General features: G+C 37.5%; 1 protein-coding gene across 2 annotated transcripts in view; it reads left to right on the top strand.

Annotated features, from left to right (window-relative positions):
• The window catches only part of CKAP5 (cytoskeleton associated protein 5), a 54,131-nt gene that overhangs the window by 17,971 nt on the left and 21,948 nt on the right, over positions 1-14,212 (top strand). For both annotated transcript variants that reach the window (XM_053944887.1, XM_053944888.1), the window contains exons 10-23: positions 1,645-1,734; positions 1,838-2,002; positions 2,785-2,913; positions 3,677-3,859; positions 4,780-4,893; positions 6,097-6,207; positions 7,341-7,433; positions 8,001-8,186; positions 9,827-9,921; positions 11,265-11,322; positions 11,404-11,529; positions 11,868-12,004; positions 12,163-12,337; positions 12,849-12,962. In XM_053944887.1, coding sequence (XP_053800862.1) covers positions 1,645-1,734; positions 1,838-2,002; positions 2,785-2,913; positions 3,677-3,859; positions 4,780-4,893; positions 6,097-6,207; positions 7,341-7,433; positions 8,001-8,186; positions 9,827-9,921; positions 11,265-11,322; positions 11,404-11,529; positions 11,868-12,004; positions 12,163-12,337; positions 12,849-12,962 — 1,776 coding nt within the window. The remainder of the gene's footprint in view (positions 1-1,644; positions 1,735-1,837; positions 2,003-2,784; positions 2,914-3,676; positions 3,860-4,779; positions 4,894-6,096; positions 6,208-7,340; positions 7,434-8,000; positions 8,187-9,826; positions 9,922-11,264; positions 11,323-11,403; positions 11,530-11,867; positions 12,005-12,162; positions 12,338-12,848; positions 12,963-14,212) is intronic.

Genomic DNA, 14,212 nt, shown 5'->3' with positions numbered 1-14,212 from the left:
TAGTTATAAAAATCATTCTGGCATCTGTTTTATAGTTGATTTCTGAAGGTTAACCTCTACAGCTACAGAGTTAGTGCTGAAAAAGCCAAGCTTCTAAAACAAGGGTGTAGCTCAGTGGTTGCCAAGCAAATGGTGTTGAGAAGATGACTTTTTCAATAGTATAATGGGAGCTCTGAATTGGATAATCTCAGTACTCACTTTAGCAATTCACTTGATTTGTTTGCTGGATTGATTTGTGAGGAAGATGTAGACTTCTCCTGAGAGTGGCATTGAAGTGTTATAAAACAGAATTGTTACTAGAATTGTATGATTACAAACTCTGTTACTTAAATATAGGACTGCAATGCTAGTCTGCAGTCTGTGTTCCAGCAAGAGTAGTAAAATCATGCGTAGAATCATACTCTTCACTATAATTGGGTACATGTGTGCCAGCTTCACCTCTTGACTGCATTTGTACCCCTGGACTAATTCTTCTTCTTTCTCTCTCACATGGGCTAAGAGTTCTAACTTCCATGTTAAAAATGCTTATTTTGCTTCTCAGTATTTTCTAAAACAGAGGCTTAATGATTTTAAATATCTCCTCATAACTTTGTTCTCTGTGGTGTGTAGGGCTATCTAGCACCTGCAGTAGCATGTATGATGGTCTTTGTGGTGCCATCTGTATTATCTGAAGGTTTTTTGAGTGTTGAAGTCTGTGAACTGGGAATTTGGAGGTTGCAGCCCAAGACACCACCTGAGCCTAGGTCACAGTACATCACAAGGGGCTGGGATCCATAGTCAGCTTCTGAGTAGAAAGCAAATCTATTTTTTGTTATGCAAGAGCATATAACTTTCTGTAAGGCATCTGACTGCTTCCAAACGATGAATTGTTAAGTGTATGAAAATCTTGAGAATAGACTGCTTTCCACAGTTAAGATCTGCATGTTCCTGACTCAGTGACAGAAGTCTTTACTCTTACAGAGCCCATACTAAAATGGACCTGTTCATATTACTGGCACATCTGCACTATAGTTATTGTTTTTTTCCCTTGAATATTTTATTTATTTGGTTTTTTAGCAGTGACTGTCTGAGCACCTAGACTAGGTAGAAATTGCTGTCAAATTCCAGTATGGCATAGTTTACTGTCAGATGTGATTTTTCAAGGTGGTAGATTTGAAAAATATTGCTGCAGAGAGGATTCCAGTTGCTTTAGAATCTTGATCAGCTGTGGATCAGATGACGACTCTTTAATGAGCCATGCTTAGTGTTGTCAGAAAGCTGGGAAAGAGGGGACAGGTTAAATGCCTTCTTGGATTCTTAGAATACAACAAGCACAGCACCCTTTATGTTGTGAAATCATTCATTTCCATTCTGTTGCTCTGTATTCCAGCATAATTCTATTATCTGTAATTATGTGAACTTATAGGTCTGCCTTTTGTTATGAAATTGTTTAAAAATCTGTATTTGTTAATAGAGTGACTGGAATGAGTTTAATATTGGAGAACATCAAGAATAAACTGGTTCAGACTGCTGTGTACTTCTGGAGGGTTACAGCAGAGATGTTTGAATTAATGAATTCTCTGCAAAGTACCATGGGGTAGACTATCAGGCTTCCCAGTTATATTAGTGAAGAGGGATTTGACATTTTTGTTCCCTTCTCCATAGGTTGTTCCAACGATCCTGGAGAAATTCAAAGAGAAGAAACCCCAGGTAGTGCAGGCACTGCAGGAGGCCATTGATGCAATCTTTCTTACAGTAAGTAACAGTGAAATTTTCCCTACTGTCTGAGAATCGGTCTCAAACTTTGATTTGCTTTTCTCTTTACTGAAATAATGACTTTTTTTATTCAACACTGTAGACCACATTACAGAACATAAGTGAAGATATTTTGGCAGTTATGGACAACAAAAACCCAACAATTAAGCAACAAACATCCCTTTTCATTGCAAGAAGCTTCCGACACTGCACACCTTCTACTCTGCCAAAAAGCCTCTTAAAACCTTTCTGTGCTGCACTTCTTAAGGTAAAGTTGTTGATAATTCTCTGGCATTGACTGCAAACAACAGTGTTGTTGTGCAACCTTGGATTGTTTGGGGAGAAACACCTGAAGGTAGTGCAGAGACCAAAGAGTTCTTGTGTGCTATGTAGCCCTCAGAGTCATTTATGGCTGATGTCCAACTTGAAGGTGACTGTCAGTCAGGGGAACGATTTGGTTTCCTTTATCTTAGCTTTTTTGAAGCTGTAGACTCATTAAGTTTGTAATAGATTAAGAGAGTGATTTACAACTATTATCCCAGACACTGCCACTTGTATCTTGCACACATCTCTAAGTTTTTGTTGGAATGCTATTGTTTACTGTGAATAAAAGAACAACCATTATTGATTCATACATGGCAGTGACACTAGAGCATTTATCATTGTAAATTACAATGATATAAACTTCTCTTCTTATTGCAAACAGTCCTTTTCTTGTTATAGGCAATATCCCTGGCTTAAAAATTTGAGATTACAACAAGATTACAGAACTTCAAACTCTTTATGAACTTTCATGATGTTTAAAGCATGAATGTTCAACCTCTTCTTGTGGAAAAAAACAAAGATGATAAAATGGCTGTATTTGAGAAAAAGTAGACTTGGTCAGTACATTAGAAAACTAAAGTGGAAAACAACCTTTTTCTTTCTGCAGTGGAATATCAAGTATTACTCTGTAATAGATTTAGATTCTAAATAAGGGGAGGGGATTTGTATAGAATATGTTCAGATATGAGCCACAAGTCACATGACCTAAATTATCTTTCTCTGCAGCATATCAATGATTCTGCTCCTGAAGTAAGAGATGCTGGATTTGAAGCATTAGGCACTGCCTTGAAAGTAGCTGGAGAGAAAGCTGTGAATCCATTTCTAGCAGATGTAGACAAACTAAAGCTTGATCGGGTGAGTATTGTTATAAATGTTGTTTAAAAGGCTGCATTTATCCATTTAAAATGCATCTTAGGCTAGAGAAGGTGAAAGATGATCCTTTAGTCTAGTTAATTACAGCACAGATTTTTGAGGATGTATTTTTTACTTAAATGTTACTGATGTTGCAGGAAATCTGAAAATCTCTTCATTCTTACATAAAGTATCTGACTGTATTATCTGTGAGGTGGGTTGCAAGATTTAGTTGTGGATTTGGTTGGTGGTATATGGAGTTTTTTTTTGTTTTTTAACACTTCGTTGTCTGAAACAAGCTTTTAGGTCACAGCCATATGGTCTAATTTTGTATTACTAGATAGGATTTGGTATTAAAGACTTACTTCCCAACAACAAAATTGTTATACTTTTGCATAAGCTGGCAGGTATGTTGACTGAATGAAGATTTTATAGTTTGAGGTGCTCAAACTTAGTCTTAGAGCATCTATGAGTAACAGTGGGGTGTCAATGTTTTCTTAGTATATAAATGCACTTCATTTTGAACTAGGAGAATTATTTTGGTAATACAGTGATGGTAGATGCCTGGTTAACTGACTGGTTAACCTTACTATTGAAGGAACACCAGATAACAAAATCTTGGAAAGTAAACTACTTAGACTCTTCACATTTTTTCCACAGTAGCCAAGTTTGAGCCACTGCTGGTAAAGAGACACTGTGCATCAATTGTGGTAGCTAAATGGCTTCTTTCTACCCCCACCTTTTTTTTTTTTCCACTGCTTGGCAGATTAAAGAGTGTGCTGAAAAGGTAGAATTGGTTTATGGTAAAAAAGCAGGAGGAGCAGCTGAGAAAAAAGAAGGCAAGCCTATTGCTGGAAAGACCACTGCTCTTCCAGGGCCTGCAGGAGATAAAGAAACAAAAGATGCAGCAACCAAACCAGGACCACTGAAAAAAGCATCTGCGGTGAAGGTGAGAGGTTGTCTGACAATCAGTTGTCTGTGATTGCATCAAATAGTTACTTACTGCAGATCAAAGGTGGCCTGTTGAACATTTGCCTCCACTGAGCTATCACTGTCCTTTTGCAGGAGTAGGTGAGCCTAGCAGCAAAAGGAATCTGACTTTCTGGGAATATAATGAAATCTCAGTTTTTAATGATACAAACTGTCTTGCCACTTATGTCTTAATACCAGATTTTGATTTTGAAATAGTAATAAAAGATTGGATGCATTCAGAGGAGTTTCAGGTGTTGTAACATTAATGTGCTCTGTGATATAGTAATACTTGGCTGAAGTCAGCATTTCTTGTAACTAGCAAGGTTACTAATTAAGTATTGGGTATTTTTTCAGCATAGTTTTTAGTTTGTTCCTTTGTATATTCTGAAGTAATTTGAACTATTCGCTTGTATTTCTTTAGTATTATTCTTTGGATTTTAAAAATTGACTGAAGTAGATGGTCTTTGTAATATGCTACTTAGTTCTTCAGGTAGGATACCTGGAAGTCAATAGAAGAATAGATAAAATTTTTGAAATACATTGGTACTCAGATAACCTGAGAAAGAGACACCAGCCACAAGTTTAGTATCTAACCAGTATCCATAGGAAAACGTACAGATTAAGTCATTATTTCCTGAATTTTTGCAAATAGATCATTCTTTCCTTTTTCCTTTCTCTTCCACTGTCCTGTTATTGCTTTTAGACTACAGGTTTTACAAAACATATATTAATTAAATAAGCTCTAGCTTATCTCTGCCTGCAGTTGTTATGCTATCAGAGATACGTATTTTTCTGACATTAGAATATAGAAGTGTAATATAGGAAAAACAGCAGTTCTTTTGGTATCTGAGCTAGAGACTTACTTGATCTTGGCTAACTTGTCCATTGACTTTCTAGGCTGGGGTCCCACCAAAGAAAGGCAAACCAGCTACAGCTGCAGGTACAGGAGGTGCTGGGCCTAAAAGCAAGAAGGGTCCTGAGACCAAAGAAATCTTTGAGTCGGAGCTCTCTGTGAGTATTCTGCTATTCTCTGAAATACAAAGCCCTCTGTAACCAAAGACTGTAGCTTTGGTTAGTCAGTTCTTCAGGCACTACAGCGTTCTTCAAGGAGGTTTTTTGTTTTTGTTAGGAGAAGGGAAAGCAGTATGTATAAATTTATAACTGGTGAAATGGGACTTTGGTAAATACACCTGTTCTTCAGGCTGTTGTTGGTACTAGGCCATTTAAGACAGTAAGAAGTAAATCATGCTTATACCCTTATAACAGGGTATATTAAGTGTCCCTGAAGTAGGAAGAGATGAAAAAAACAGTGATACTTACATATGTAATTTAGGACACATGATTTGCTGAAGGAGTCTGGTATTAAAAACCTAAGAATGAATTATTCTGGAGTTTACATTGAAATCTAAAGTGAAATAAAGTAATAATTAAATGAGCTAATATGTTTTGTACTGTTCATATTAAGTTACATTCCAAAAAAATTACTGAATTCTGCATGTTAGCTGACCATCTACCTACTTTCTTGGTAGGGAACCAGGTAAACTCAGGTATCTGTGCGTCAAACAGTAACAAGAAACCTATTGAAGCTTTGTTAGATGTATCTGCAAGTTTTTTGGACTGTCAATCCAAACCATAGTTACATTTAGAATGTTGCTTAGAGTGAATAATTTCTATTGTGTATCCAGCTTATATTGTTAGTCATGCAGTAGAAAATGAGAATACAGTTCCTGAGCGTGATGCAGACACCAGTGAAACGAGGGAAGTTTTTATCACTAAATAACTTTAATTTTCCATTTTGCTAAAATGGAGACAGAAGATAGGTCTTCTGTCTGCCCTCATCAACTTCTGACTTGTTGTTGTCAGTGTTTATTCAGACTTGATCCAAAATTACCTTGCAAATTTTAGGTTAACTCTGCTTGATTCTTTAAGCAGAATATTGGTATTCAAGATTATTTTTGACTGTCTGCAGAGTTTCTCATACTTTCCAGAGATTACTTTTCTGTTGCAGTGCACTTTTAGCAGCTTTCTAAACCCTTAAGACCCCTAAACCACAATCCATCCTGAAGTCTTTCAACCTACAACAGAACCCTTTTCCTGTTTTGTAAATGCACCACAGTACAAGGGTCAGTCCCAGTATATTACCTGTCCTTAAGGTTACTGCCCTCCTCTGAAGTAATCTAGTGGAGTGTTAACCTTGTTTTGATCTGGCTGCAGATAGAAGTATGTGAAGAGAAAGCTGCTGCTGTCCTTCCAGCTTCTTGTATCCAGCAGTTGGACAGTGGTAACTGGAAAGAGAGGCTTGCCTGCATGGAGGAGTTTCAGAAGGTAGGTTTGGAACAATTGATAAGAGAGTCAGTAGGGAAAGAGAAAACAAACAATTTCTTCAGCTCTTTAGGCCTGTTAAGTCTCCTGAAATACTTCTAGTAGTAGTTGTATGTCAGCACTTCAGATGGATTAAACAATACTTGAAAAAGCCAAATGGCTTATATGATTTAAATTCTGTAACAATGGTGGAGTAAGTATTTTACATTAATGAAGATAGTTGTGCTTTTGTCAAAAATACTAGTATTTTGATTACTTTTTGAGGATACTTAGAGGTATTTTTAAAACTCCAAGTAATTGTAAAGCTTGGTTTCAAAGATAGCTAGATTTAAACAAAAGATTTTGCAACAACTAGGCCAGATCTATTGCAAAGAAGTTCCTGCTGTTTGTGTGTTAGGCAACAATTGCTTATAATCAACTATTTGCCAGTTGATTTTTTTATGTTTTGAGGCTTATACAGTACTAGCAGTCTTCACAGCTAGTGGTAAGTGCTTCATGTAGTCACAAACAAACAAAAGCTTCAACTGTAGATGTACAAGTAGTTCATACCACGACACCAGTACAGTAATGACTGAGCTTTTAGTATTTTAGTGGGAAAAGTGACTAACTTCAGTTGGGAAATGGTGACTGACTGCATTGAAATGCTACTGCAGAAGCCTGCTTTATTAAAATGTTGTTATTTAAATTGAATGATTAAGCCTAACAACAGCTAAACCCCAGTAATTTAGATCATATTCAGGCTTAATCTCTGCTTTGTGGTCAACATTCCAACATGGAAGCTTCATAATATACTTCATCTTAATAACAAAAGCAGCTTTTTGATGGGCAGGTGGGCTGTTCTGAATTTTGCTTGTTTGTTTTTAATTAAGTGTTAAATTCCTAGGGTTGGAATGGCCAATAGTGATTGTTAAGGACATTGTTAAAGAACATTAAAGGAGTAGTGATGCGAATCTGTAGGTTAAATGTTGGTTCAATACCTCAGACTCCTTGTAAAAATGGCTCTTCAGGTACATTATTATACTGAGAATTTCTCTAATTTAATTCAGTATTAAGAAAATACTTTGAGAACAGTTGAGAATTTCTGTTTGTTTTGTATAATTTGTGACCCACTGGCTAACTTGATGTTTATCTTTTAGGCTGTTGAGCTTATGGAAAGAAGCGAAATGCCTTGCCAAGCCCTAGTAAGAATGTTGGCCAAGAAACCTGGTTGGAAGGAAACAAATTTTCAGGTAATACATTATCCTTTAGTAACTAAATAGACCATTTCTGTTAATGAAAAGCAGTTTCCAGCTGAAAGGCTGTAAGTGCATGCGTCACTGTGGCCACAGTTCTATCTGTAATCAATGAGAAAATAAACTCTCAAATTAGATTTTATTTCTGTTGAGAGTTGAGACTCCAGATACCTTAGATGACATCTAAAGATTGTCTTTAGATGTATATCATGTATACATGTGCATATTTGTAAGCCTGTTTGTGTATATAAGTTATTAAAGTAGATAATTCCAGCCCAGTATTATTGATTGTGTGTATATATAATAGTTTGTGTGTGTACAGTTTTTGTGTATAGTCACACAAAACACCTGTGTGTGTGTACAAAATATCTGTACATAAATACTTTACATATTGAAATGTGTATATATATATACATATACAAATACAAATTTTGTGCATACGTTACTATTTTACCCACAAATCCATATAATTCTTATATGTATCTATAGATGTATAGAATGAGAAAAATTAGTCTAAAATACACAAAGACATGAGTAACTTTCTTGCTGTTTTGGACACTGCAGGTGATGCAGATGAAACTGCATATAGTTGCATTAATTGCACAGAAAGGAAACTTCTCCAAAACTTCAGCACAGGTTGTGCTGGATGGTCTTGTAGACAAGGTTGGTGATGTGAAATGTGGAACTAATGCAAAAGAGGCAATGACAGCAATAGCAGAAGCATGTCAGTTGCCATGGACTGCTGAGCAGGTGAGTGAGCAGCAAAGGTACTCCTTCAGTAAATAAAATCAGAAATATGTAGGATGTCCTTTCAGTCTGAGGAGTAAATCCCAAATCTTTGATTTTTCTCAGTTGCATGAAAGTGATTTGTTTGCTCTCAAGATGCTTCCTGAGGCAGAAGTTAAATATATATTCCTCTTAAGTTGAAAATAGAATCATAGGATGGTTTGGGTTGGAAGGGACCTTAAAGATCATCTAGGTCCTCCCCCATAGGCAGGGATACCTTTTACTACAGCAGCTTGCTCAAAGCCCCATCCACCCTGGCCTTGAACATTTCCAGGGACAGGGCAACTACAACTCCTCTTTCAGTTCAGACCCATTCCTCTTTGTCTAACCACTGTATGCCCTTTTCAAAAGTTTTCTTGGAGGCCTCCTTCAAGTACTAAAGGGCTACAAGACCACCCTGGAGCCTTATCCAGGCTGAAAAATTCCAATTCTGTCAGCCTTCCCTCACAGGAGAGGTCCTTTGAATCATGGTGGCCTTACTATGTACTCATTCTAACACATCCATGTCCTTTCAGTGCTGAATGCCCCAGAACTGGATGCAGCACTGCTGGTGGGGTCTCACAAGACCAGAGCAGAGCAGAGGGAATTCCCTGAGAATCCCCTCCCTCACCCTGCTGGCCACAGTGCTTTTGGTGCAGCCCAGAACACAGTTGTCTTTCTGGGCTGTGAGTGCTCATTGCTGGGTTGTGTGCAGCCTCCTTGGAGGAGCTGGATGCTCTCTCGTGCGCACACTCTCTCTCCATTCATCCCCCAGCCTGTGTTGATACTGGACGTTGCCCTGACCCAGGTGCAACACCTTGGCTTGTTGAATCTCCTCAGGTTCCCATGGGCTTACTTCTTAAGCTTGTCTAGGTCTCTGGGTGGCCTCCTGTCCTTCAGGTGTGTTAACTCTACCACTCAGCTTGTTTCGTCTCAAACTTGCCCTCAGGAAGCCCTCAATCCTTTTGTCTGTCATTTATGACATTATGGATCCCTGAGTGGAGTGCTGCCTGTCATTAATGTCCATCAAGACTCTGAGCCATTAACCACCACCCTCTGGATGTGATCATTCCACCAGTTCCTTACCCACAAGTCCACCCATGAAATCCAATTCTCTCCAATTTAGAGAGAAGGATGTTGTGGGGGACCTTGTCAAAGGCCTGACAGAAGTCCAGATATATGGTATCTGTAGCTGCACTGATGTAATTGCTCTATCATAAAAGGCCCTGAGGTTGGTCAGGGAGGACTTGCTCTTGGTGAAGCCATGCTGGCTGTCTCAGTCACCTCCCTGCCCTCCATGTGATTCAGCACAGCTTCTAGGAGGATCTCTTTTATGATCTTCCAAGCACAGTAATGATGAATAATTATCTAATGCTTTTTTTTAAAAAGCAGGTACGAATCAGTACTAAAGGTGTCTCTGGCTGCCTCTAAGTACTTCAGGAACTTCTGGTTCACTTCAGTTCCAGTTGTATCCTGCTACAGTGACACAGTTGCTTTTTCATTTTCTGTTACCCTTTTCTGTTCACTTGCCCTGTGTTTTTTGCAGGTACCTTCACTTATTTATTGCAGTGCTTTGTCACCTGGTTTGCCAGTGAAAGTTTACACTTAACTCTCTTCTATTCCAGGTTGTGGCTATGGCTTTCTCTCAGAAGAATCCTAAAAACCAGTCAGAAACTTTGAACTGGCTTTCAAATGCAATTAAAGAGTTTGGCTTTTCTGGGTAAGTCTTTTAAGTAAATTGCTAAGAGAAACTTGAATGAAATGTTTCTAATCCGGAACTAAGGTTCTATTCATCTGAACTCTAGTTCCTTAAACTCTGATGCTAGCCATGTTCTTCTAGCTCTTAAGTATATAACTCAAAGTATCTGGCATTACTAGTACGATAGGATGTGATTACACTGCTAGCTACTTCACTCACCACTCAATCTTCTCTGAAGAGCATTTGTCTTAAGGTACTTATAGGTATGGGTTGGGCACAGAGCTGTGGTATTGCATGTCTGTTATACTCCTACTTGGATACACCTGCAGCAGGTGGACCACTACACATTTAATAGCTGAAAAGAAAAAGCTACAACTGAATCTGACAACCTACTGGAGAGTACGTAACCAGCATGCCTATTAATCTCCTTGGGAGACATTTTAAGGTTGATGACAGGTGGATGAAGTTTTAGCCAACAAAATAGCTGTTATTATGTCTGGCATTGTGAGAGTGAGAAATTATTTGTCCATTAGAACCAGGGATAGCATGCCTTAATTTTTAATCACTAGTCTTTTAACTGAATGTGGTCAAGCATATATAATAAAGTTTAGTCCTGAGGGGAAAAAATCTCTAAGCAGGGAAAACTTCAAATATCACTTTAGTTGACTACTTGGGCAGTTACTATGCCTGTCTAAGGATATTCTGTGGCTTTTAAAAGGATAGTGACATGGATTGAGTCGGGAAATAAACTCTTCTTTAGTAAATTCCACCTAAAATATATGTTTGCAGCATGGAAGGTGTATAGATGTGTTACTAGGACAGCAGTGTTTGAAGCTGCACAGATAATATATAAGATTCAGGAATTTAAACCTTCCTTTATTTTTCTTGTAAATATCCTTTTGAAAATTGTGCCTTTTTCTGGAAGATCATGAGACTACCTAACAAAAAAAAGACCCACCACAACATTAATATACTCTCACCTTTATTGTGTAGTCATGTTTCAGGTACTTCAAATGTTTCTAAATTCATTCCTCAATATTTCAGTCCTAACTGTCATATAGATTATGTAGTTTAAGAAACTTTACAGCTGTGATAATAGTAGGCTTTTGTAGAAATTGTTTACTGATTGATTTTCACAGTAGGCTATTCTCCAAACTGATCTTTCAGTAGTTATTTAAGCAGCTACTATCTACACTGTACCTGTGATGATATAATTTTATGAGTATACATGTCTTCTGCATCTGAGTTAGTTGTGTAAATCTGTCCAGGGATCTCATTTTATTTTACATACTGTGATGATTTTGTTTGTTGGTGCTGTTTCCTGTGTTGTGTTTTATTTATGGGAGACATCTTTTTTTCCACAGATTGAATGTCAAAGCTTTCATCAGTAATGTGAAGACAGCTCTTGCTGCAACTAACCCAGTGAGTAAATTTAGAATCTTCATCCTGAATTATTATCAGTCTTTGATTTGAAGACTGAGTGCTTTTTCCTCTTTCTGGTAGGCTGTGAGGACTTCTGCCATTACATTGCTGGGAGTAATGTATCTTTATGTGGGACCTTCTCTGAGAATGTTTTTTGAAGATGAGAAGCCAGCCCTTCTCTCCCAGATTGATGCAGAATTTGAAAAGGTATGAAGTGAAGATCTCTTGCTACCAAGTGTCATTAAAGCTACTTTGAAACTTCAGTAGCTGGAGTTCATAGTAATATTGTGGTCTAACCCTTGGGCTTGTAATTCAACCAGACTTATAAGACAGTGCACAAAGGCTGCAAATTCATTATGTGTAGCTATCTCAATAGTCCTTTTTTTCATTATGAACTTTAAAGGTTCCTGGGTTTGTTTGAATAGTGTAATGGTTTAGAAGTCTTCTGTCCTGATCCAGTGCATTCGTATCATAAAAGTGGTTTTATTTTTAGTGTCAAATGAAAAATTGTAAAATTGTTGTTTCTGATTTTGTGTTGCTTGCAGATGCAAGGACAGACAGCACCAGCTCCAACTCGTGGCATTTCCAGGCACAGTGTGGGAGGTGGGGATGATGGTGAAGAAGAAGAACAGGAGGAGGTTGGGAATGATGTTGTGGATCTCTTGCCAAGAACAGATATTGGGTAGGTTTTTACTCTATCACCTGAAAATACACTGCCACTGCAATTCAAAACTTGCATTTTAACTGCTTTCTAAGCAGAAATCTATGGTGTTAAAGCACTCAAATATTAATAGAGGTATTCCTAAGTAAACGGACACTTTACCTGTTTTTCTCTTGCAGTGATAAGATCACAGCGGAACTAGTGTCTAAGATTGGGGATAAGAATTGGAAGATCAGAAAGGAAGGTCTAGATGAAGTGACAAGCATAATAAATGAAGCAAAGTTCATACAGCCAAACATAGGAGAACTTCCAGCTGCTCTGAAGGGTCGTCTCAATGACTCCAATAAAATCTTGGTACGTTTTTCAAAATTCTGTTTCAGTTGTTTCCAACTTAAAATTTAAGGTAGTCATGATTTCTGAACCTTTCTTATTACGGTGTGGTCTCTTTTAATGTCATTAAATCAACAGTTGGAAAATAGTGAACTGTGTGTTTCGAAATCATATATTTCCCTATTTTAATAAATATTTGCCTTTTTTTCATTTAAAAATTCTTCAAAAGAAACTACCTTTGCTCTGAATGTAATATAAAGAAATTTTAAAAGAATGACTAATTGCTTAATTTGTGACAAAAGCGAATTGTCCCTTGTTTGAAAATATTTTTACTTGAAATTTAATTTGCTCAGAATATGGAAGTATTTTTTGGTTTTCAGTGTGATGAATTTGAAGTCTGGAATAGATTTCATTGAGCAGGCATTCTAAAGTAAAAGCTTAATATATAGCAGTATTTCTTTATATAACTGAGTTTTAGCACAAATGCTTGTTACACTGTTTTATTTAAAACCTTTTTTTTTTTCCTTATGTGCAGGTGCAACAAACACTGAGCATTCTTCAGCAGCTAGCAACAGCAATGGGCCCCAATATCAAACAGTATGTGAAAAATTTGGGGATTCCTGTCATTACTGTTCTAGGAGATAGTAAGGTAGGACAGACATCAAGATCTCTTTGTTTTTTATGTATCTAAGCTATGCCTGAAAGGTGGTTGGTAGTTAAAACTTCCTTGGAAGCTTACAATTTTTTTTAAAAAGTTCTTGCCTGAATGACAACTTAATATTCAAGTATAAATACGTGCCTGAATGTATATTCAGATGTATGTTCTCCTTGTAACTAAACCCAGTGAAACAATCTGGCTTTTAAATTAATGTGGTGACCATATGCATATTTCTGCTGCTGAAAGTGTGGTATTTTAGACACTGAACAGGTTTGCTTGGTAAAGTTTCTTGTAGAATATTTTGTCTTATCACTGTGGATTCCAGTATACATTATTGTTGTCTTTGTTACTGTGTAAGGTACCTTTGAACTGTAGGTGGACATAGGACATTCACAGCTGACACTGAAGCTTGTGTAAATAACATCAGTGTCGAGTTTGCCAGGATGCTGTGTCAAAATAAAGCTTAGGACCATGGGAAAGAGCTAATTGAAGCAATGGGTAAAGAGGCTGGGGAAGGTGCCAATATCTTGTGCCAGAAGTCATGGGCAATTATCAAAGATGGCATACTTCAGCTGTCTCTGCTTGGATGTGAGTAGGAAGAAGAGCAGAAGCTGGATCTACCTGTCCTAGGCAGTGGAAAGACTTGGACTGGTTCTAGGGCTAGATAAAAATCTCCTGGTTCAAATGATTTTCTCTTTAAGAGTCTTCAAGATCAGAGATTTTATGTGACTGTTAAATTCTTCTTTTAACTCGCCAATTATCCTGAGGTAACAGCAAGCTCCTTTTGTAGGGTCATAGAACTTTTTAGGTTTGACGGGAACCCTACAGACCATCTGGTTCCAACCCCACTGCCATAGGTAGTGGACACTTTCCACTAGAGCAGGTTGCTCAGAGCCCCAGACTGGTATGAGAGTTGCAAGTATGTGGTTTAAATATAAGACCTATCATGATTAACTTACACTGTTACTAAAATGAATAATACTGACATAACTTGTAAGCACAGTAATGCTGACAGAAGATTGTATGCTCGTTTGAACACTCTTACAGTGGTAATTTTTTTTACATACTTCAAGTGCAAGATTTAACTAGTTTATCAAATATGTCAAGTTTTTGAAGATGAGGATGGTCCATTTTGGGTCCTACTTCAATATGTTTATAGTGGACCCACTGAATAATTGAGGAAAATAATCAGCTTGAAGCATGAGTGAAGACAAATTAAATTTGGGTTATGGGAACCAAGG

This window comes from Vidua chalybeata, chromosome 6, assembly GCF_026979565.1.
Source record: "Vidua chalybeata isolate OUT-0048 chromosome 6, bVidCha1 merged haplotype, whole genome shotgun sequence".
In the NCBI taxonomy this organism is placed as follows: domain Eukaryota; kingdom Metazoa; phylum Chordata; class Aves; order Passeriformes; family Viduidae; genus Vidua; species Vidua chalybeata.
The sequence above is the reverse complement of the archived record's forward strand: the minus strand, read 5'-3'. Positions and strand labels throughout refer to the sequence as shown.